Here is a 17,685-nt window from a genome sequence, read left to right as displayed (position 1 = left end):
TATTAATGGCTCTCTTCTAAAATATAAGGAGGGGAAAATTGGCTTCAGTATTAGTGGGGAATACTGAAACTAGCTTCCATGTGATGTTCGTAATGATAATGAAAATTTGGAATTTATCATACTCCTTTTTATTGCTTGTGTCTGCTCTCCCTGAGAGAAAATAGGAACCCAGTCCCATCCAGCTCTCATGGAGGATATGTATAAGTAGGTCATGGGTTTATTGAGCACTTATACTTTTATAAGGGTATTGCATGTACTAATTTATTTCATCCTCTCAGCAATCCTATGAGGCTGGTCATCATCACCAGTTTACACACAGGGAAACAGAGGCACAGAGAAGTTTATGCACCTTGGTATGTGGTAGGGCCAGCCTTCTAATACAGGTATGTGACGTTAAAGCCTGAACTCTCTACTTTTTTCTATTGAAGGAGGGTCTGGACACATCTTGTAAGTGTTTGTCCTGCCCTAGAGCTGTCATTGACCCCTGCACGGACTGGCTGTTTCTGCAGAGAACAGCCCCAAAGTGAGGTGGTGACAATGACCGCAAACATCACGGCATCCATACCTGCTGCCACGTGTCATGCTTTAAACAATATTGCATGTTATACAGAGGCAAATACTACTCAAATACTTTCCCTACTGTTCCAAACATGTGTAAATGCACGTAAATTCCACTGTGTTAACTGAGATCATAACTATACCCTACTAATGTAACACTGGAATCATATCCTTTCTCCACAATTAGTTGCTAGAGTAAGCTAAGCTCACAATCACCAGTCACGATTAACATCTCAAGAAGTGATAGTATAGTTAACTAGGTAAGATTACTTATCATCCATACTCACTGAGCCATTCTATGTGCCAGGCACTATTCTATGAGCTGGGGAGACAACAGTGAACAAGGCTGGAGTTAACACCCTGTTGGGGAGAGCCAGCCAATAAACACAAAACAAAAAGGTGATGATACATGCTAGAAAGGAAACAACTTACAGCATACAGCAATGGAGTAGAGAATGGTTGAGTTGTCCAGGAGGTGCTCTCAGGAGGTGATAATCAAGCTGGGATACTAAGGACAAGAAGGAGGCCACCATATGAAGACCTGGGGGAAGAACATTCTAGGCAAAGGGAGGGCAAGTGCAAAAGGCCACGAGGCTGGAGTCTCAAAAAAGTTTGGTGCAGCTGGACTTGGAGAGTAAGGGCCAGAGAGCCACAGAATGAGGACAGATGTGGACAAAAGTCAGACCATGAAAGACCTCACTGAGCCAGAGAGGAGTGTGCATTTCATGGGAGGCCAAGGGAGGGCTCCCCATAAGGGAGTGACTATCTGATTTACATCGTAGAGGGATAACTGGATATTGACTAATTCCTATATATTTATATCTTAAATTTTACTTTTATATGTGAGTGACACTGTCCTGGCCTTTAAATTAATTTATTTAAAGCTCACAGCAATCCTACTGAAACAGGCTGGGACCTGGGACACTTTACTGCAGTGCTTGCATTTGGACAAACGTCTCCTCGAGCTACAAAATACAAAGAAACTATAAGGGACTGAAAATAACTATGTGCATGCAAGTTTGGGGCAAAATTATGTACAGCAAGATACAAGAAGACCAAAAAAAGCCAACTGCCACTTCTGAAGAGCCAGGAGCAAAAGTAGGGTACTGCACATGCCCCCTGCACTCAACATCACCAAAGGGGTGGACAGATCACCTAAACCACCCTCCGACCCGACCCCTGGACACATCCCTAACCTCACCCCATGTAAGGAACCAGCTCCCCGCTGCCTTGGCGAGCAAGCAAGGAAACCTGTTGCTTGTTCTTGCTCCCCTCCTGCTGCAGCAGGGGCCCCAATAAAGCCTTGCCTGAATTTCTTGTCTGGCCTCTGATCAATTTATATTGATTAAGGAGGCTAAGAACGCTGGTCAGTAAAACTACTAAGGTAGGCTTTTTCATTCCCAATTTTACAGGTAAGGAAACTGAGGCTTAGAGAGTAAATTACTGGCTGAGGACACAGAACCAATAAGTCTTGCAGCCTAGATTACAACTCGAGTCAGTTTATCTTTGCAGAGTCAGGAGTTCACACTCCTGATGGGTGTGACTTGAGGACACTGTGCTTCAGCAGAATGATGACAGGATTTGGGGTCAGAACATCTGGACCCAAGTTCTGACTCTAACATTTTCTGACTGGGCACCTCACTGGGTCATTCAGTTTCCTGATTATAAGGAAAAAATAATCTCTACCTCACAGGACTATTCTGAGATTTACATGCAATAAATTTGCTATAAATTTTGAGGAATGCGGCGGTGGATAAGTACATTTATAAATATTTTATTAAGATTTTGAAAGCCCCAGAGCTGTACACAAACACAATTTGGGGTAACCGGAGGGTGAATTTAAGAACACAGTCTTTAGAACTTGAATTTCTATGTTCAAATTCAAGTTCTCCTGCTTACCAACTGCATCCTTGGGTATGTTAACTAACCTCGCAGTGCCTCAGATTTCTAAGGGTAATTATTCAGAATAATCCTTGTCTCAAATGATTATTATAAGTTAATGTATGTAAAATTTTTAACATAGTCTTTAGCACATAGCAAGCACTAAATACATAACGATGGTTATTATTATATTATTTGTGTGAAAAGTCAGGATATGACCCCTTGGAAGAGAAAGTGAGACTAAATAGCAATTCTGTAACTCACTTCTGGGTCCATTTAGCTGTTATGGATCAACAATAGATTTGAAAACCCTCACCGCATTCTGAGGTCAGCCCTCATCTCTCTGTGACTCTGTCTCTGGGTACTTCTCCACTCTAGAACTCTAAGGGTTAGAATAAATAAAAGCCTGGCTTTTCAGAAATATTGCTGCTGCATCAAAATCTGTTGATTGGATGGCATCCTCCATTTTACATTATTATTAATTAAAATTTCTCAAAAGCACCCCAAAGTATGTAAAAAGAAAATGGTGGAGCAATTCAATGGATTCTTCAAAGTGAAGAATTTTGTTTCCAATTTCCATTGAAAATATGCCTTTGGGAGAGAACTGTACAGTTTCCTAGACACTTATAGGCATCTTAGTAATGATCAGATCCATCAACAGATAGATAAATCAATTTACCAGAGAAAGCCTCGACCATCTTCTTAAAGATTTTCATCGACGGCATCTGATTTACTTCAATATGTTAACGTTTTTGTCACCATCTGTAGATTTGATTGCTTCATAGAGACCAAGACATTTATTTGGAATTTAATGGAAATACACCATTAGCCCAAGTACGTAAGTGCAATCCTCCTAAAGCCTTCAGAGTTACTTAGTGTTTTATCAATAATCACAGAGTGGCAAGCCAAAGCTTGCCAGGTGATCCTCTAGCCCAAAAAGAATTCTACTGGAGAAGGTACTGTCACAACGTGGGTGAGAAGCAGCGCCAATCTGGGGTACAGGGGATGTGCTGGGTATTCTCTGTTTGTCCCCAAATCCATTCTCTGCCCTTCCCTGCTCCGCTCCGTAGCCCGCGAAGCTGGTTCTGCAAACTGCTTTACAAAAGAAGGAGAAAGGTTTTGTTTTCTCCTTCTCTCTCTCTTTGGCATCTTAGTTTGGCAACAGGCTGCGTTCCTTCTCTATGGGCACAGCTTCTACATGGCAGCCCCACCCCACTGGCTATAGCATTTACTGGGTTCCAGAAACAGCTTCCTCCTCTTGTCCTTTTAGGTCTAGAGGTAATGGCTTCTGGCTATGGCTAGTCCCAGAATACGTTCATATCTCTTGTTGATTCTCTTAATCCTCCCCATACCTCCATAAAGTCTTTTCATTACATTCTCTTTAAATGCCCTTTTGAGTATACTGCTTCCTGCTGAGATTCTGACTGCTGGAGGGGAGAACATTTTGAACCCTTCCAAGGTACCAATAACAGTGTGTAGGCTGAGAGATGCATTTGCTCATAAGGGTGGAGAGATTTGGAAGAGCATTTTTTGTGAGACTGCAGAAATAGAGAAATAGTCCCTCCTCACGTCTCTATGGAATGATTCTCATCTTTAATATCAAGGAACCACCCAAGCTCCTCAAGACCATCTGGCCAGAGAGTGGAATGAGAATGTCCAGGAGAGTTTGGTGTGGGGACCGGGCTGTCCCTGAAGATGAGGAGTTGTCTGTTTCTCCCTAGGTCTGTCGTGCCATCATTCAGATCTCTCTGTTCACAGCTTACACTACTAGCCATATGTTTTTACGAATACATTGTTCATGGGTGTGTTTCTTTGTCTTATCAACTAAACTTTAAGCCCCTGAGGGGTAGAGTCCATGGTTTTTAGCCTCTTGCGCCAATCCTAGCAACTAGACATACACTCTGAACTTGATGGCTGCTTAATAACTACAAGTTATTAAATCCTCAACTTAGAGGATAAAGGGAAAGAAGGAAAACATGTCCCACCCTTTCCTAAGTTTCAGGTGACTTTGGAGAACCGTCATTTTTATGGCTACCTCACTAAGCAGGAACCGTTTGTGAAAAGCCATGAGGGCAGGTTGGAATTCTACATTACCTACATTCACTGGGAGAAAATTTGGTTGCATTGAATGTTTTATGTCCAGCAAACAAGCTTCCAACACAGAGACAGGAGGATCAATCATGGCTTAAGTGAGTTGGGTCAACAGGAAGGTGAGAAGCAACCCATCTTCAGACGAGTAACTTGTCTCAAAGGCAACGTAGAGATCGCTGACAAAAGGGGCTTGGGAGTAGAACCCTAGGGGATGCCATGAGGGACAGAAAAAGAACAGACATGCTCCTGTGTGCCCTCACACACCCACAGGTAGAGATGACCTCCTGTTGCAACCAAAGACCTGATGGCCAAAAAGGACATGGTCCCTGGCCCGAGTGCCAGAATTCAGATTTCCATTCACGAAATGTCCTGATGGCCTTCAGTCTAAGCTGTGGCGCTCAGGCTCTAAGGTGTTAGAACGCATGCACAGCTTGAGTCAGACAATATCAATAAATCATTTAAAACCTTGAGCTGTGGGAGTCGTGGGTGGGAGCAGCTTAGATCGCATAGGAGAAACTAACCAGACAACAGCCTCCACGCCGGTCAGAAATACATTAGGGGGATTCATGCCTGATTAAATGCAAGCCCAAAGCCAAACAGCAAACATGCTCAATGAATTTTCTCTAAATATGATACCAAAAGACTCTTAGGAAAGGAACGAGGTAAGGGTGATGGCAAGAGAAAACAAGCAATCTGAAGCAAGTTGCCAGTCACAGAAATGTAGAATCAGACTATCAGAGTTCGAGAGAATCTTAGCCGTGGGAACATGGGCAAGTTCTTCTTTTCCTGGGAAGAGAGTAGCAAGGACCAGAAAGGCTGGACTGTCTCATCAAAGGGGCGTCACACCTTCAGAGCCAACTGTGCTCTTGGTTAGAGACGTTTACATTCTAACACTGGATTAATGACTGTGAGTGGCATAAGAATTTTGTTAACCTGGCTCTTTTCCCTCTTGGAAGAAAGCACTTCCTTCTTTTATTTAGTGGGAGGCTGAGGGTAGAGTGGGGAGGTGGCCCTACTGTGTAGCAGGCATCCTGCTGGACACACAAAATTTCTTAGTTCTCATAATACACCCTTTTTTTTAAAGATTTTTTTTTTATGTGGACCATGTTTAAAGCCTTTATTGAATTTGTTACACTATTGCTTCTGTTTTATATTTTGGTTTTTTGGCCGTGAGGCATGTGGAATCTTAGCTCCCCGACCAGGGATCGAACCTACACCCCCTGCACTGGAAGGCAAAGTCTTAACCACTGAACAGCCAGCGAAGTCCCCAATATACCCATTTTTTAATGAGCAACTGAGGCTATAAGAAATTAAGTATCTTGCCCAAACTGCATGATTTTCACTCAGTTTTTTCATCTGGAGAACAGAATGGTTGTGAGCATCAAACGGGAAAGAACATCAGGATTCTAACGACTTCACAGTAGCACGGCTGCTGTGTGCAGTATGCGGGGGCAGCTCTGGTTTCTGGCTGAAGGTGTTTCCCACATACCCATGAAACCCTGACTGAAGGAGGGGGCCCTATGCCCAGGCCTATCAATCATGGTCCTTTATTCTCTTGCTCACAGGAACGTACATGGTGCTAGGATGTCAGTAAGAGTCCTGCCCTTGGTTGGTTTATGGATATTGGATGACAGAAGTCCTCTTTCCACTCTGAGGTGGGAGGGTAATAATAATAATACCTGTCATTATTATGCTAGTTGAATAGCCTCTATGTATGAGGTACTGTCCTAAGCACATTCACGTATCAACACATTTCGTCCCAAAGCAAGGCCAGGAGTACAGTGGTGCTCCTATCGACATTTTAAAGACAAGGAAACCAAAGCACAGAGAAGGTTGGAATCACGCAGTGCTGGGGTAGTGATTTTCTCCGATGCCTGGAGGGAGTCTGGTATAGAATGAAGCAGCACTACTTACAATAGCCAGGACATGGAAGCAACCAAAATGTCTATCGACAGATGAATGGATAAAGATGTGGTACATATATACAATGGAATATTACTCAGCCATAGAAAGGAACGAAATTGGGTCATTTGTAGTGATGTGGATGGACCTAGAGTCTGTCATACAGAGTGAAGTAAGTCAGAAAGAGAAAAATAAATACCGTATATTAACGCATATATATGGAATCTAGAAAAATGGTACTGATGAACCTAGTGGCAGAGCAGGAATAGAGACGCAGATGAAGAGAATGGACTTGTGGACATAGGCGGGGAAGGGGAGGATGGGACAAATTGAGAGAGTAGCATTGACATATATATACTACCATGTGTAAAATAGGTAGCTAGTGGGAAGCTGCTATATAGCACAGGGAGATCAGCTTGGTGCTTTGTGACCACCTAGAGGGGTGGGATAGGGAGGGTGGGAGGGAGGCTTAAGTGGGAGGGGATATGGGGATATATGTATACGTATAGCAGATTCACTTTTTTGTACAGCAGAAACAAACACAACACTGTAAAGCAATTATAATCCAATAAAGATGTAAAAAAAGAAAAATGAAGCCAAATCAAGGCAACCTGAGGTGAAGGAAGGAGAGAAGGAATGAATCCAACAGTATCAAATCCTGCACGTCAGGCTCCCAGAGGGATTCTTGAGAGAGAAAAAAGTGTTTGCACCCTTTCCTTGGTTTCAAGGAACTTCTTTAGTCCCTTTCCCAGACAGGTGAGCAGAAACAATTCTCTTCCGTTTAAGGGAAAGTTGGCTTTCTATCACTTGGAGTGAAATAGTCCTGACACCTTACTGATGATGTAGATTTTCTCAAGGGCCTAAGTGGAACTCTTATTTAGTAAACTAAAATAATTAGGTTTATTATTTATTTACATTTATATTTTATAATATACTTCTAATTCATTTGATAAATTTATTAGTACATAAATAAATTAGGTTTCAGAAACACCGCTATTGATCCTTCCATATATCCATTTTGGTGGTGGATAATGACACGACTATTAGTGTATGAAACTGGTCTCATATCCTCACTTGCTTTTTTAAAAAAAAATTTTATCGAAGTACGGTTGATTTCCAATGTTGTGTTCATTTCTGCTGTACCGCCAAGTGACTCAGTTACACATATATGTGTTCTTTTTCATATTCTTTTCCATTATTGTTTACCATATGACATTGAACATAGTTCCCTGTGCTATACAGTAGGACCTTGTTGTTTACATAGTCACTTGCTTCGATACAACATAGAGCTAAATACTGTTAGAAAATCAAATCGCTTAGGGTCAGAAAATATTCTGTGAGATTTTACAAATCATAGATGACCAAGGCCCATCAAGAGAAGCCAATGTTTGATGAGAATTTTTAAAAGCGTATGGTTGTAGATGACCCTCACTTACGCCCCCAGAATCTAGCCCTGAAGTGAACTATTTCCAGGTGAGGAAAGGCTGAAGGAGGTTAATTTACTCAAGGATCCAGAAATAGGGGGAAAGGACTAAAAGCTGCTGTCTTTTCTGCTTCTCCTTTCTAGCTTGTCGTCCACACTCTTGCAGCCTTTCGTGGGGCTGGCACAGAGAACGTCTCCGCTGTCCCCTCCTGGAGTCGCCACACAGCTGCTTTTGGCAGGAACAGAAAGGACCCACTTGACTGTCTGCCCTCCAAGCATTCCTCCGTCCTCTCCCGCATGAACCTTCAGACTGAATTGTTCGGGGCCAGCATTGGTCTGTTAGTAAGTAGCAGGCTGCTGTCCTGGGCAGCTGCCGTAGCAGCAGCCCTGAGATCAGACCCACACTCAAGTGAGTCACACATGGGGTTTCCTCCAAGGCTGACTTGTCGGGTCTCAGTGGTCCAGTCCCGAGACCCCAGAAGCCTTCGGAGACTCTGGGTGTGCGTGGGTGCTTATCGAAAAAAATCTGTCAAAGTGGGGCAGTTTCAGGAAAACGGATTAAGTCACTGACAGCAGGATTCAATGAAAGGGGGGCCATGGCGGCCCGAGCAGATCCGTGGTGAGTCACCGCCTTCAGCGAGAGTATGAATACGAATGCACAATTACTGAGCCCTGCTCAGCGGCCTCAGCTCTCTCCCCGCAGGTCAAAACTGAAGCTTCTTATAAAAGCAGACTCACAGCCCGGTGCCTCTCTGAAACCTGCAGAGACTACTGTCTTAATCTGCTTGCTGAACAATTAGGAACTTCCCCACATAGAACTTGGAGCTTTATATCGTATATATTAGTATACCCCAATTTTGAGAGGGTTGATAATAGAAATGAGTACTGTCTGTGAATAAAAAGCTCTGCTGGATGTGTATTCTGTAGCACAGCAAGCCTGTAATCTTCATTTAACGAAAAGGTCTGTGCATGGGAAGAATTTCATTTAGTAAAGATGCACCTCATTTATGTATGAATCACACATTTATAGAGTTGTTTGAAAATAGGATTTTGGTAAATAAAATTATATCTGAAATTCACAAATGTTTGTTCTCTGATGAGACCCTGCACTGCATCACTCTGCAAAGCCAGCCCATTCATCCTTGTGAAATATTTTTGTAAAAATTCCAAATTTCTGTGATTTCAATTTCAGATCTTTACTCGTTTTATGGAAGCTGATCCTTCAGAATCCCAGAATTGTAGAAGCTGTGTTGAAATGGATCAAAACTAGAAAGTTCCTGTTTTAAATGATGGTGAACTTTACTCTTCCAACCAAAATCCAGGCCTCCCAAGTGAGAAACAAAATAAAATGAAACAGCGACAACCAAAACCAAATAAAATCCAGGAGGAAGAGTCAAAGAAATTATTTGATTAATCGAAGACATGAGTTTAGCAGGTAATATATTCTGTCTACCTTTCCAGCTTCATACTAAAACAATAAATACGACTCTGATTCAGGAAAGCCATGGACAGACCAAGGTAAATAGGTTGGTCATCAATTATCATCATGTAAATTAGGCACTTGAGGGGAGCTGGCTTCACTTACTTAGGCAATCAGTTTACAATGGTTTAGGACTGTGTGATTCTCAACCCTGGCTGTACATTAGAATCACCTAGGGACCTTTTGAAATGCACTGATGCCTGGACCCACCCCATAAGCAGAACTACAGGCGGATGGGGTCTTGGCATCGAGAATGTTGTTAAAGTTCCCCAGGTGATTCTAATGTGCAGTCAGGGCTGAGAACCCTGATTTAGGAAAGCGGCACCAGAAAATCAGGCTTAAGTAGCATAGCAACATCGCTGTACCCTCCGGGACAGTATTTCTCAAAAAAGTAGGTTGTGGACCACCTAAGCTGCTGGTTAAAAATGCAGATTTCTGGGAATTGCCATCCCACCCCGCTGCATCTGCATTTTGAATGCACTCTTTGGGCAATCCTTTTGTACTATAAACACCGAGAGCGACTACCCTTAGGGCGTTCAATTTTGAGGTATATCACTGAAAACTTAGAAGGTGCTTGTAAAATCACACAGCTTCTGCCCACCTTCAAACATGCCGGTTCCCATACTGATGTGTGAGTCATTGTGAGGTGACCTCTGCTGGTCCTTGCCTCCAAGATCTTCTGTAGCAAATGATTCTCCCCTCTCTCAGTAAGAATCTCTTTCTCCGGGTATTTCTTGACCCTCCTGTTCATCAGAATTTATCCATGCTGTGTTCTTTTCCCCAGAGCTCTATCATTGGTCATCAGATTGATGAATTAATTTAGACTAGGTGGAACCGAGCAGAATCCTGCAGGGCCTCCTCACCCCTCCAACTACAAAACCGAGCAGTTAATGATGAGGACAAGAGAGTCATAGACTCAGTGTCTGATGCACATTCCTGAGTTGTTTTATAGATAACTATAACTGCCACCAGAGGAAAAAAGCTAACTGCATGATGACCAGACTGTAGCCATGACACAACTGCTCCATCTTGAGTAGGACTGAATCTATGGCTAGCACAATTCCAAGAACTGGCCTCAAGACAATGGGATTAACATTATTGCTCATAATAACCTATATCTTTGCAGGCATCAAAATAATTGTAGCTTGCTCTGCCCATATATGTAAGCAGACAACTAAAATTGTCAGCAAAGAGATGCTACAGACCCATGTTGACATCTTCCACTCTGAAAATACGGTGCCTAAATGTATGGACACCAAGGGGGGAAGGGGGGGGATGATTTGGGAGATTGGGCTTGACATATGTACACTATTGATACTATGTATAAAATAGATAACTAATGAGAACCTACTGTATAGCACAGGGAACTCTACTCAATGCTCTGTCGTGACCTAAATGGGAAGGAAATCCAAAAAAGAGGGGATATATGTATACATATAGCTGGTTCACTTTGTTATACAGCAGAAGCTAACACAACATTGTAAAGCAACTATACTCCAATAAAAATTAATTAAGAAAAAAAAAAAGAATATGGTGCCTATGTCAGCATGAAAAAGTTATGGAAGATAGACCTCTGCCCCTAATCCCATAGAAACGGAATGATGTCTGACAAGTGGGGATTTGTAAGCAGCTCTTTGCAGGAAACCGCCCTCAGCAAGAAGCCCCTTTTCTTGTCACTTTAGCAAAGCTATATTGTAACTAACTTTTAAACCAGGAGGCCCCGTGCTCTACTCATCTCTGGCCCAAGCACACCTTTCAAATCTTTTAATCACACAATACCTGGCCTAACTTGTCTTCCATAGATCAAAGAAGTAGAAATGAAGAATAAGTAACTAACAGATGACCAGATCTCTTCCCTACCTTCCCCTTCAGTAATCTCCCAAACAAACTGTGTGACCAAGATGAGATCTAGAGGAAGATCACAAGCCTGCATGCAGTGGGGGATGGCGAAGACTCTGACCCCTTATGTCAATGATTAACTGAGATTACTTCTCTGTTTCCCTTTAAAAGATTTCATGGCCGAGCAGAATCTTCGGAGGTGGTTTTGTGGGGACACTAAGTCCACCATCCCCAGATGGCCGGCATTCTGATTAAAGGCACCTTTCCGTTTTATTTATGTTTGTATGTAATTGATTTTGTTAGCGGTGAGCAACAGGACACCCTCCCCCATTCGATAACATAGGGAATGTTTGGAAGCTACCTTCAATGATTTAACTCAAAACCGGAAATGAGTACAATGACGTAGGGCCAGGTAGTGGTGTGTGGGGAGGGACATCTGACACCCTCCAGGCACACCACGTGGATGGCCACCTACCCGACCAGGGGTCCTCACCATCCTTCTGATGAATAGCTTTCCATCTCTGGGCAGTTTCTCAGTTCTTTGTTTTCATCCCCTACGAATATATGGATTATCTCAAAAACACAATCCTCTGTAGGAGGGTCAAATCACAGATATGGTGGGTGAACCAATGACTCTAGGACAATAAAGGTGTTTTCTGAAAAGCAGCCTGCAGATAAAGTAACCCTCAGACAGGTTTGAGAGCAATTCAAATTCATCTCAAAGACAAGATGTTCTTTTGTTAAAAGGAAATCAATTCTTATAGTACATTACTTCCTAAATGACTTCTGGAAGATAACTCAGGATCTATAAAGACCTAGCATTTGCACAGGCTAAATAAATCCAATATTTTAGTTCATTTATTTCAGCATTTAATCTATATTTTTCAAAATATTTCCTGTAAGATCTTGGTTTTGGGGCTGATAGGCTAGATTTTTTTTTTTTTTTTTCTGCTCTCTATCCTTCTTATGTTGTAACAACATGGGATTAGCTAGTAAATGCAAATTTGAGTTCAGTCTGTTGTGAAAACCAAATTAAGTAATTTCATTTGGGTGATGTGAATATGGAGGAGGAGCTTGACACAGGGCTGATAGTAACAGTTACAAAAGAGACAGCATAGCCTGAGGTCCTTAACTTGTCTCCCCTCTGAAATGTGGGTCCCTTGGTAACTGGTCGTCCTTAGCTTCTGGTGAGTGTATAGCTGTTAGCGTCACGGATGCCATATTGGGTTTGTACGTTTCCTCCTGGCCTTCCATTGACCCTACCCAGGACTGAACTGTGCAGTGAATCACTCCTCTGCCTCAAGGGCTTTGTAGTTAGTAGATATTCTTTAATAATCATTAGGACCAGGTGGCCTCTATGCTCTGTTAGTCCCCAAACAACGATGAAGACCTTCGCTGACGTGTTCCCAGTGCCCACAAAACTAGTTGCCGATTCATAAATCTTGACTTCGGAATGCACGTCCTGTTTCCAAGCACGTACCCCCTACCCTAGGTTAACTATAAAACTGTCCCATTGGTCCCTTGACGGTGCAGAGTGCAGCTGCCAGTGTTTCTGGATTATTGTCCGCTCAATCCCACCCTGTGCGTAAGTATAATAAACGGATCCATTGATTATATGGAGCTGCTTGCCTCAATTTTTGGTCTCAAGGTACCTTCTCAGTTTGGTGGGCACTTTTCATTCTCTCCACGCTCCAACAGTAAGAAAACTGACAGAGCTAAGACACATGCTTGGAGTTTACCATTCCTTAGAAAACTTAGGTTAGACTTTACAGATGATATGGCCAATTGTTTAACCCAGTGACACAATATGATGCCAAAGAAGCTACGATCACTGGTTTGCTTTCAGTATCCACAGGTCACTTAGTTTTGTCTAGTTAGAGGTCAAATATTTCATGCTGATTCCATCCAGCTCTCTTACAAAGGTGCACTTTTATTCCTAAAGGGGACTAGATAATTGAGAATAGGAGGGTCTTTGATAACTTGATACTTTTCTGTAAAGATAATGATAAAGAACAAAAGGATGGCCACATAGGTTCTGGCTGTTTCTAACAGTATTCTTTCTCCAGCTGTGGCATCAATAGATATTTTGTTCCTTCATGACATAAGCCACAATCCTCACCCTAAACCCTTGGGATCTGAAGTGTTTTTAAATAATTTTTTATTTTTTCAGATTTGGGAAAGTTAATAAAATGCGTATACTGTATATTTTGTAATAACCGCAGAATGCCCTTGTAATAGAATACAATACTTCTGTAGCAAAATATATAACTATTCATATTAAATGAGATAAATAAATGCTGCAAATAGTCTGGTTTGTTTAGATTGGGTTTTGCTGCTGAATGAGTTGTACCAAACCTAGATAAAAACTTGTTTTTGGGAATTCCCTGGTGGTCCAGTGGTTAGGATGTGGCGCTTTCACTGCCGTGGGCTTGGGTTCGATCCATGGTTGGGGAACTAAGATCCCACAAGCCACACAGCTTGGCCGAAAACAAAAAGAGAGAAGAAAACCCAACAACTTCTTTTAAAGAGATTTTTAGATTTGGAATTGCAAACAAGGGATTATGGATTTATATCTATGTATTTCTCCAAACCATTCAAGAATCAGTTTATATTTTCAATTCTTACTAACTTCATTGGGAAATTTGTCCTGTACATTGCTGGCCTAAAACATATTCCTTTCACATTTAAACTGTTACCTCTAATAACTGTCCTCATTGATTTGGTCACCATATGCCTGGTGACTTCGTGATCTTATTATTTCTGGTTATGGTAAGCTTTTCAAGGTTCAGTTTCCTCTTCTACAAAATTGCACTTGGTCTTGTGCCTGGCACGTGGTGCTTGCATCATTCAGGAAGTTTCCTTTGAAACTGCAAGCAAGAGAAGCTGGTCCTGACTTAAGCAAAAGGGAATTTATTGGGGGTACAGTCAGCCCTCCTTCTCCATGACTTCTGTATCCATGGATTCAACCAACTGTGGATCAAAAATATTTGAAAAAAGGATTCCAGAAAGTTCCAAAAAGCAAAATTTGAATTTGCTGCATGCCTGCAACTACTGACATAGCGTTTACATTGTATTTACAGCTATTTACGTGGCACTTACATTGTATTAGGTATTATAAATAATCTAGAGATGAATTAAAGTATAGGGGAAGATGTGCGTAGGTTATATGCAAATACTATACCATTTTATACAAGATAGTTGAGCATCTGAGGATTCTGGTATCTGCAGGGGTCCTGGAAACAACCCCCCTTGGATACCGAGGGACAACTATATATGTAATTAATAGAACAGTTGAGGAACCAGGCTTGGAAATGGTGAGGATAAGAAAAGCTTTTGGATTGATGTTAGAGATATTTTATCAGGACTTAGCTCCACCTTTTAAAATTCTGAGTCACTTTGCTGAAGATCAGGCCCCAGGCAAGTCTGAGGGGCAGAGCAGCACTCGGGTGCCCAACACTTGGCTAGGTGACAGCCTGACACATTGATTGACACTCCCAACCAAGCCTGAGCACGGGGTGGAGGAATCATTCCCCCACAGGAACTGGAGCTGCTAGTTACAAGAAAACTGCAAATGCACCCAGATGGCAAAGCAAAACAAACCTAACGGAAGTCTTCTATTGATTTCAAAATACCTTCAGAATAGTGTTCTTAATTCCTGACTTCTTAGGGATATGCAAAGTCCTCTTTTTTAGGCTGTCCTCCTACAAAACTTACTTCATCTCCATGCACAGGTTAGTTGTTTTCCTCTAGACTTTTCTCAGCAGTCTATGTCTTTCTTGAGCACAGGGGCTGGAGATGCTTGCCCATTAGATTTTATTTTCTCTTGGTACAATTCCTGAGTTATTTTCAAAGTGATCTTTTCACAAGGAGTATTTCCAGCCAAGGCAACACTGACAGAGAGAAGCTTAATGGTAGAAACCACTTCATTAATAAGAAATGCAAATACTTCACCAGAAATCTGCATAGGAATAACAAGCCTAAATCACACGGATCAAGAACCAAGAAAATGAAGAAGGCAAATGAATACAGCCTTTCCTCCCTCATTTACTGCTTAAATTTTTTTTTTAAAGAATATTATTAAACTACATAAGTCCCATGTTTCTTTAGGTGGCTTTTTAGACTGCAAGCAATTTTTTTCCAGACAGACGCTGATGTGTACCCACACCCATCTCAGTGTGAGTTGTTGGTAACACACATTTCTTACCTGGTATTCATACTCTGTGAAAGGCGACAGTTCCATGTCCATAAAAGAGCTTGAGCTTCCATTATAGGTTAGCACTGGGTTTGATTTTCCAGGCTGAGTTGCTATTTGTCTTCTGTACAATTCATAATATAAAACTTGTCCATTTGGCTGGAGTGGTCCTGTCCACAGAAGGGAAACCGTGGGCTGGAACCCCCCTGGAGCCATCTGTACCTCTAGATGTGGAGGTGGTTGCTTCCGAGGTGCAACCTCAGGGGTCTGTATGGATGTCCAGTCACCTGATGCACATCCCAGCCTGGTGCAGGCTTGAATTCGAACTTCATACCTTCAGGACACAAGGCAGAAATGACCCATTATTGGCAAAGTCGATTTTCGTGGGAAGAATCTTTAAAAGACCAAGTGTTTTCTGACAAAAAGATACGTTTATATTTATTCTTACCTACAACGAACCCTTTTCAAGGACAATAAAGTCATGTTTCCACGGAAATTTTAGAACATTTTCAAGCCTCCTGGCTTTCCAAACTAAAGAAAGATACTCACCTGTCTGGAAAGGGTGGGCACGATTCTTCCCTAAACAGGAATGTAGAGAATCAGTACACTTTCAAGATGCTCTCCAGCAGGAAAATTCTGGTACTCTGTAGAGTTCCTTAACACAGCGAGGGAGAATACAGATCTTGGGAGTTTGAACGAGTTTTCAGCAACCCTGGGCTCCTCCTCTCTCTGCAGCTGGAGCTAAATGATTCCCCAGGAACGTTTCCAGGTCAGGAAGGAACGTCATGGAGTCAAGGTCTCTGTGGTAATAAATCCCCTCACCTGATACCTGACATATTAAAACAGGCTCCCTTACACCACATGGGGAACTTCTGGGGCCAAAGTTAATCCAGCTACACACCAGATTATCAATCATGGAGACACCTTATCACCATCCAGTTAAACTCAACCAATCAATTATGTTTTGCTTCATAGCGGGTCTCCTGCCACTGGGAAAGGTCTATTTACATAACAGGGACTTTTCCCTTCCAACAAAAGGGGCTTTTGTTAGTCTTAAGTGCCTATGGCTGCAAATAAGCGCTTTCCCCCTCTTTTCCATGCCCCTAATTTTTATGATATTATGACACCCCGAATTTCCCCTCAAGCCCCAACCACCTCCCTTTCTCCCTTTATTTCTTTTGCTTCCAGCCTTTTCCCTCTTCTACTTTCTGCTTTCTCTCTTCCAGATAATCACCGCCTTCTGCCCACTTCCTCGCTTTCTTTCTGTTCCCCTTCCCCTCTTCTTAATTACACCTCTTTCTCCCTTTGGGGAGTTTCCCAGCTCCCTTTTCTGCTTCCCCTTCCCTCCCTCTCCTCCCACGCCCATTTTCACCACGATGGGCTGCCAGTTTATTGGTGAACAGATCCACAGCTGTGAATGGCAGATCTGCCTTCTAAGCGATTCCGAGAAGTCAGTTTTGATTTTCCACACCTGGATTATTTGTTTTCTGGATTATCTCTGGTGGTTTTAAAATTCTGGGTCAGATTCCTCCTGCTTCTTAGGGTATTCTCAGGATCCTTCTTCCTACTGACCATCTGGGGGGTACCCCAAGGAGGACACAATAATTTGCAGTACTCAGTAAACATTAATCTGCTGGAAAAACCCCAAACGACATGAATCCCAACTTCATATAGAAGTCATATGCTGGTTTTATTTTTGTGTGTGTGATTTGATGTTTTTATTGTTTATGCTCTATATAAAGTTATTATAAAATATTGGCTATATTCCCTGTGCTGTACATTACATGCACATACCTTATTTATTTTATACCCAGCAGTTTGTATGTCTTAATCCCCCTCACCTGTCTTGCCCTCCCCTCCTCCTCTCCTCACTGGTAACACTAGTTTATTCTCTGTAACTGTCGGTTTCTCTTTTGTTATATCCATTCATTTGTTTTATTTTTCAAATTCCACATATAAGCGAATACATACAGTATTTGTCTTTCTCTGTCTGACTTATTTCACTAAGCATAATACCCTCCAGCTCTACTCATATTGTTGCAAATGACAAAATTTTCATTCTTATTTATGGCTGAGTAATATTCCGTTGATATTCTAAGTCATTAATGTCACTTACATCTTCGATGAGAGTGGACAGGGAAGGGACATCTCTCATTGCCTTAAATCCCATGGCTAAGTTTCTCAGAAAAATCAGACTTTCTTTTTTCAACCTGGGAAAAGTGCCCCTCTCACATCCAGAAACTTTTTTTTCCCCTAGAAATCTTTTTGAATAAGAGTTTTGGAAGGGAGCAAGCTGATATGATCTTTAAAACGTGCAAG

General features: G+C 42.0%; 1 protein-coding gene across 2 annotated transcripts in view; it reads right to left on the bottom strand.

Annotated features, from left to right (window-relative positions):
- The window catches only part of USH2A (usherin), an 816,496-nt gene that overhangs the window by 86,344 nt on the left and 712,467 nt on the right, over positions 1-17,685 (bottom strand). For both annotated transcript variants that reach the window (XM_036853226.1, XM_036853215.1), the window contains exon 63: positions 15,379-15,700. In XM_036853226.1, coding sequence (XP_036709121.1) covers positions 15,379-15,700 — 322 coding nt within the window. The remainder of the gene's footprint in view (positions 1-15,378; positions 15,701-17,685) is intronic.

Source organism: Balaenoptera musculus, chromosome 1 (assembly GCF_009873245.2).
Source record: "Balaenoptera musculus isolate JJ_BM4_2016_0621 chromosome 1, mBalMus1.pri.v3, whole genome shotgun sequence".
NCBI lineage: Eukaryota > Metazoa > Chordata > Mammalia > Artiodactyla > Balaenopteridae > Balaenoptera > Balaenoptera musculus.
This window is presented reverse-complemented; position numbering and strand designations above follow the sequence as displayed.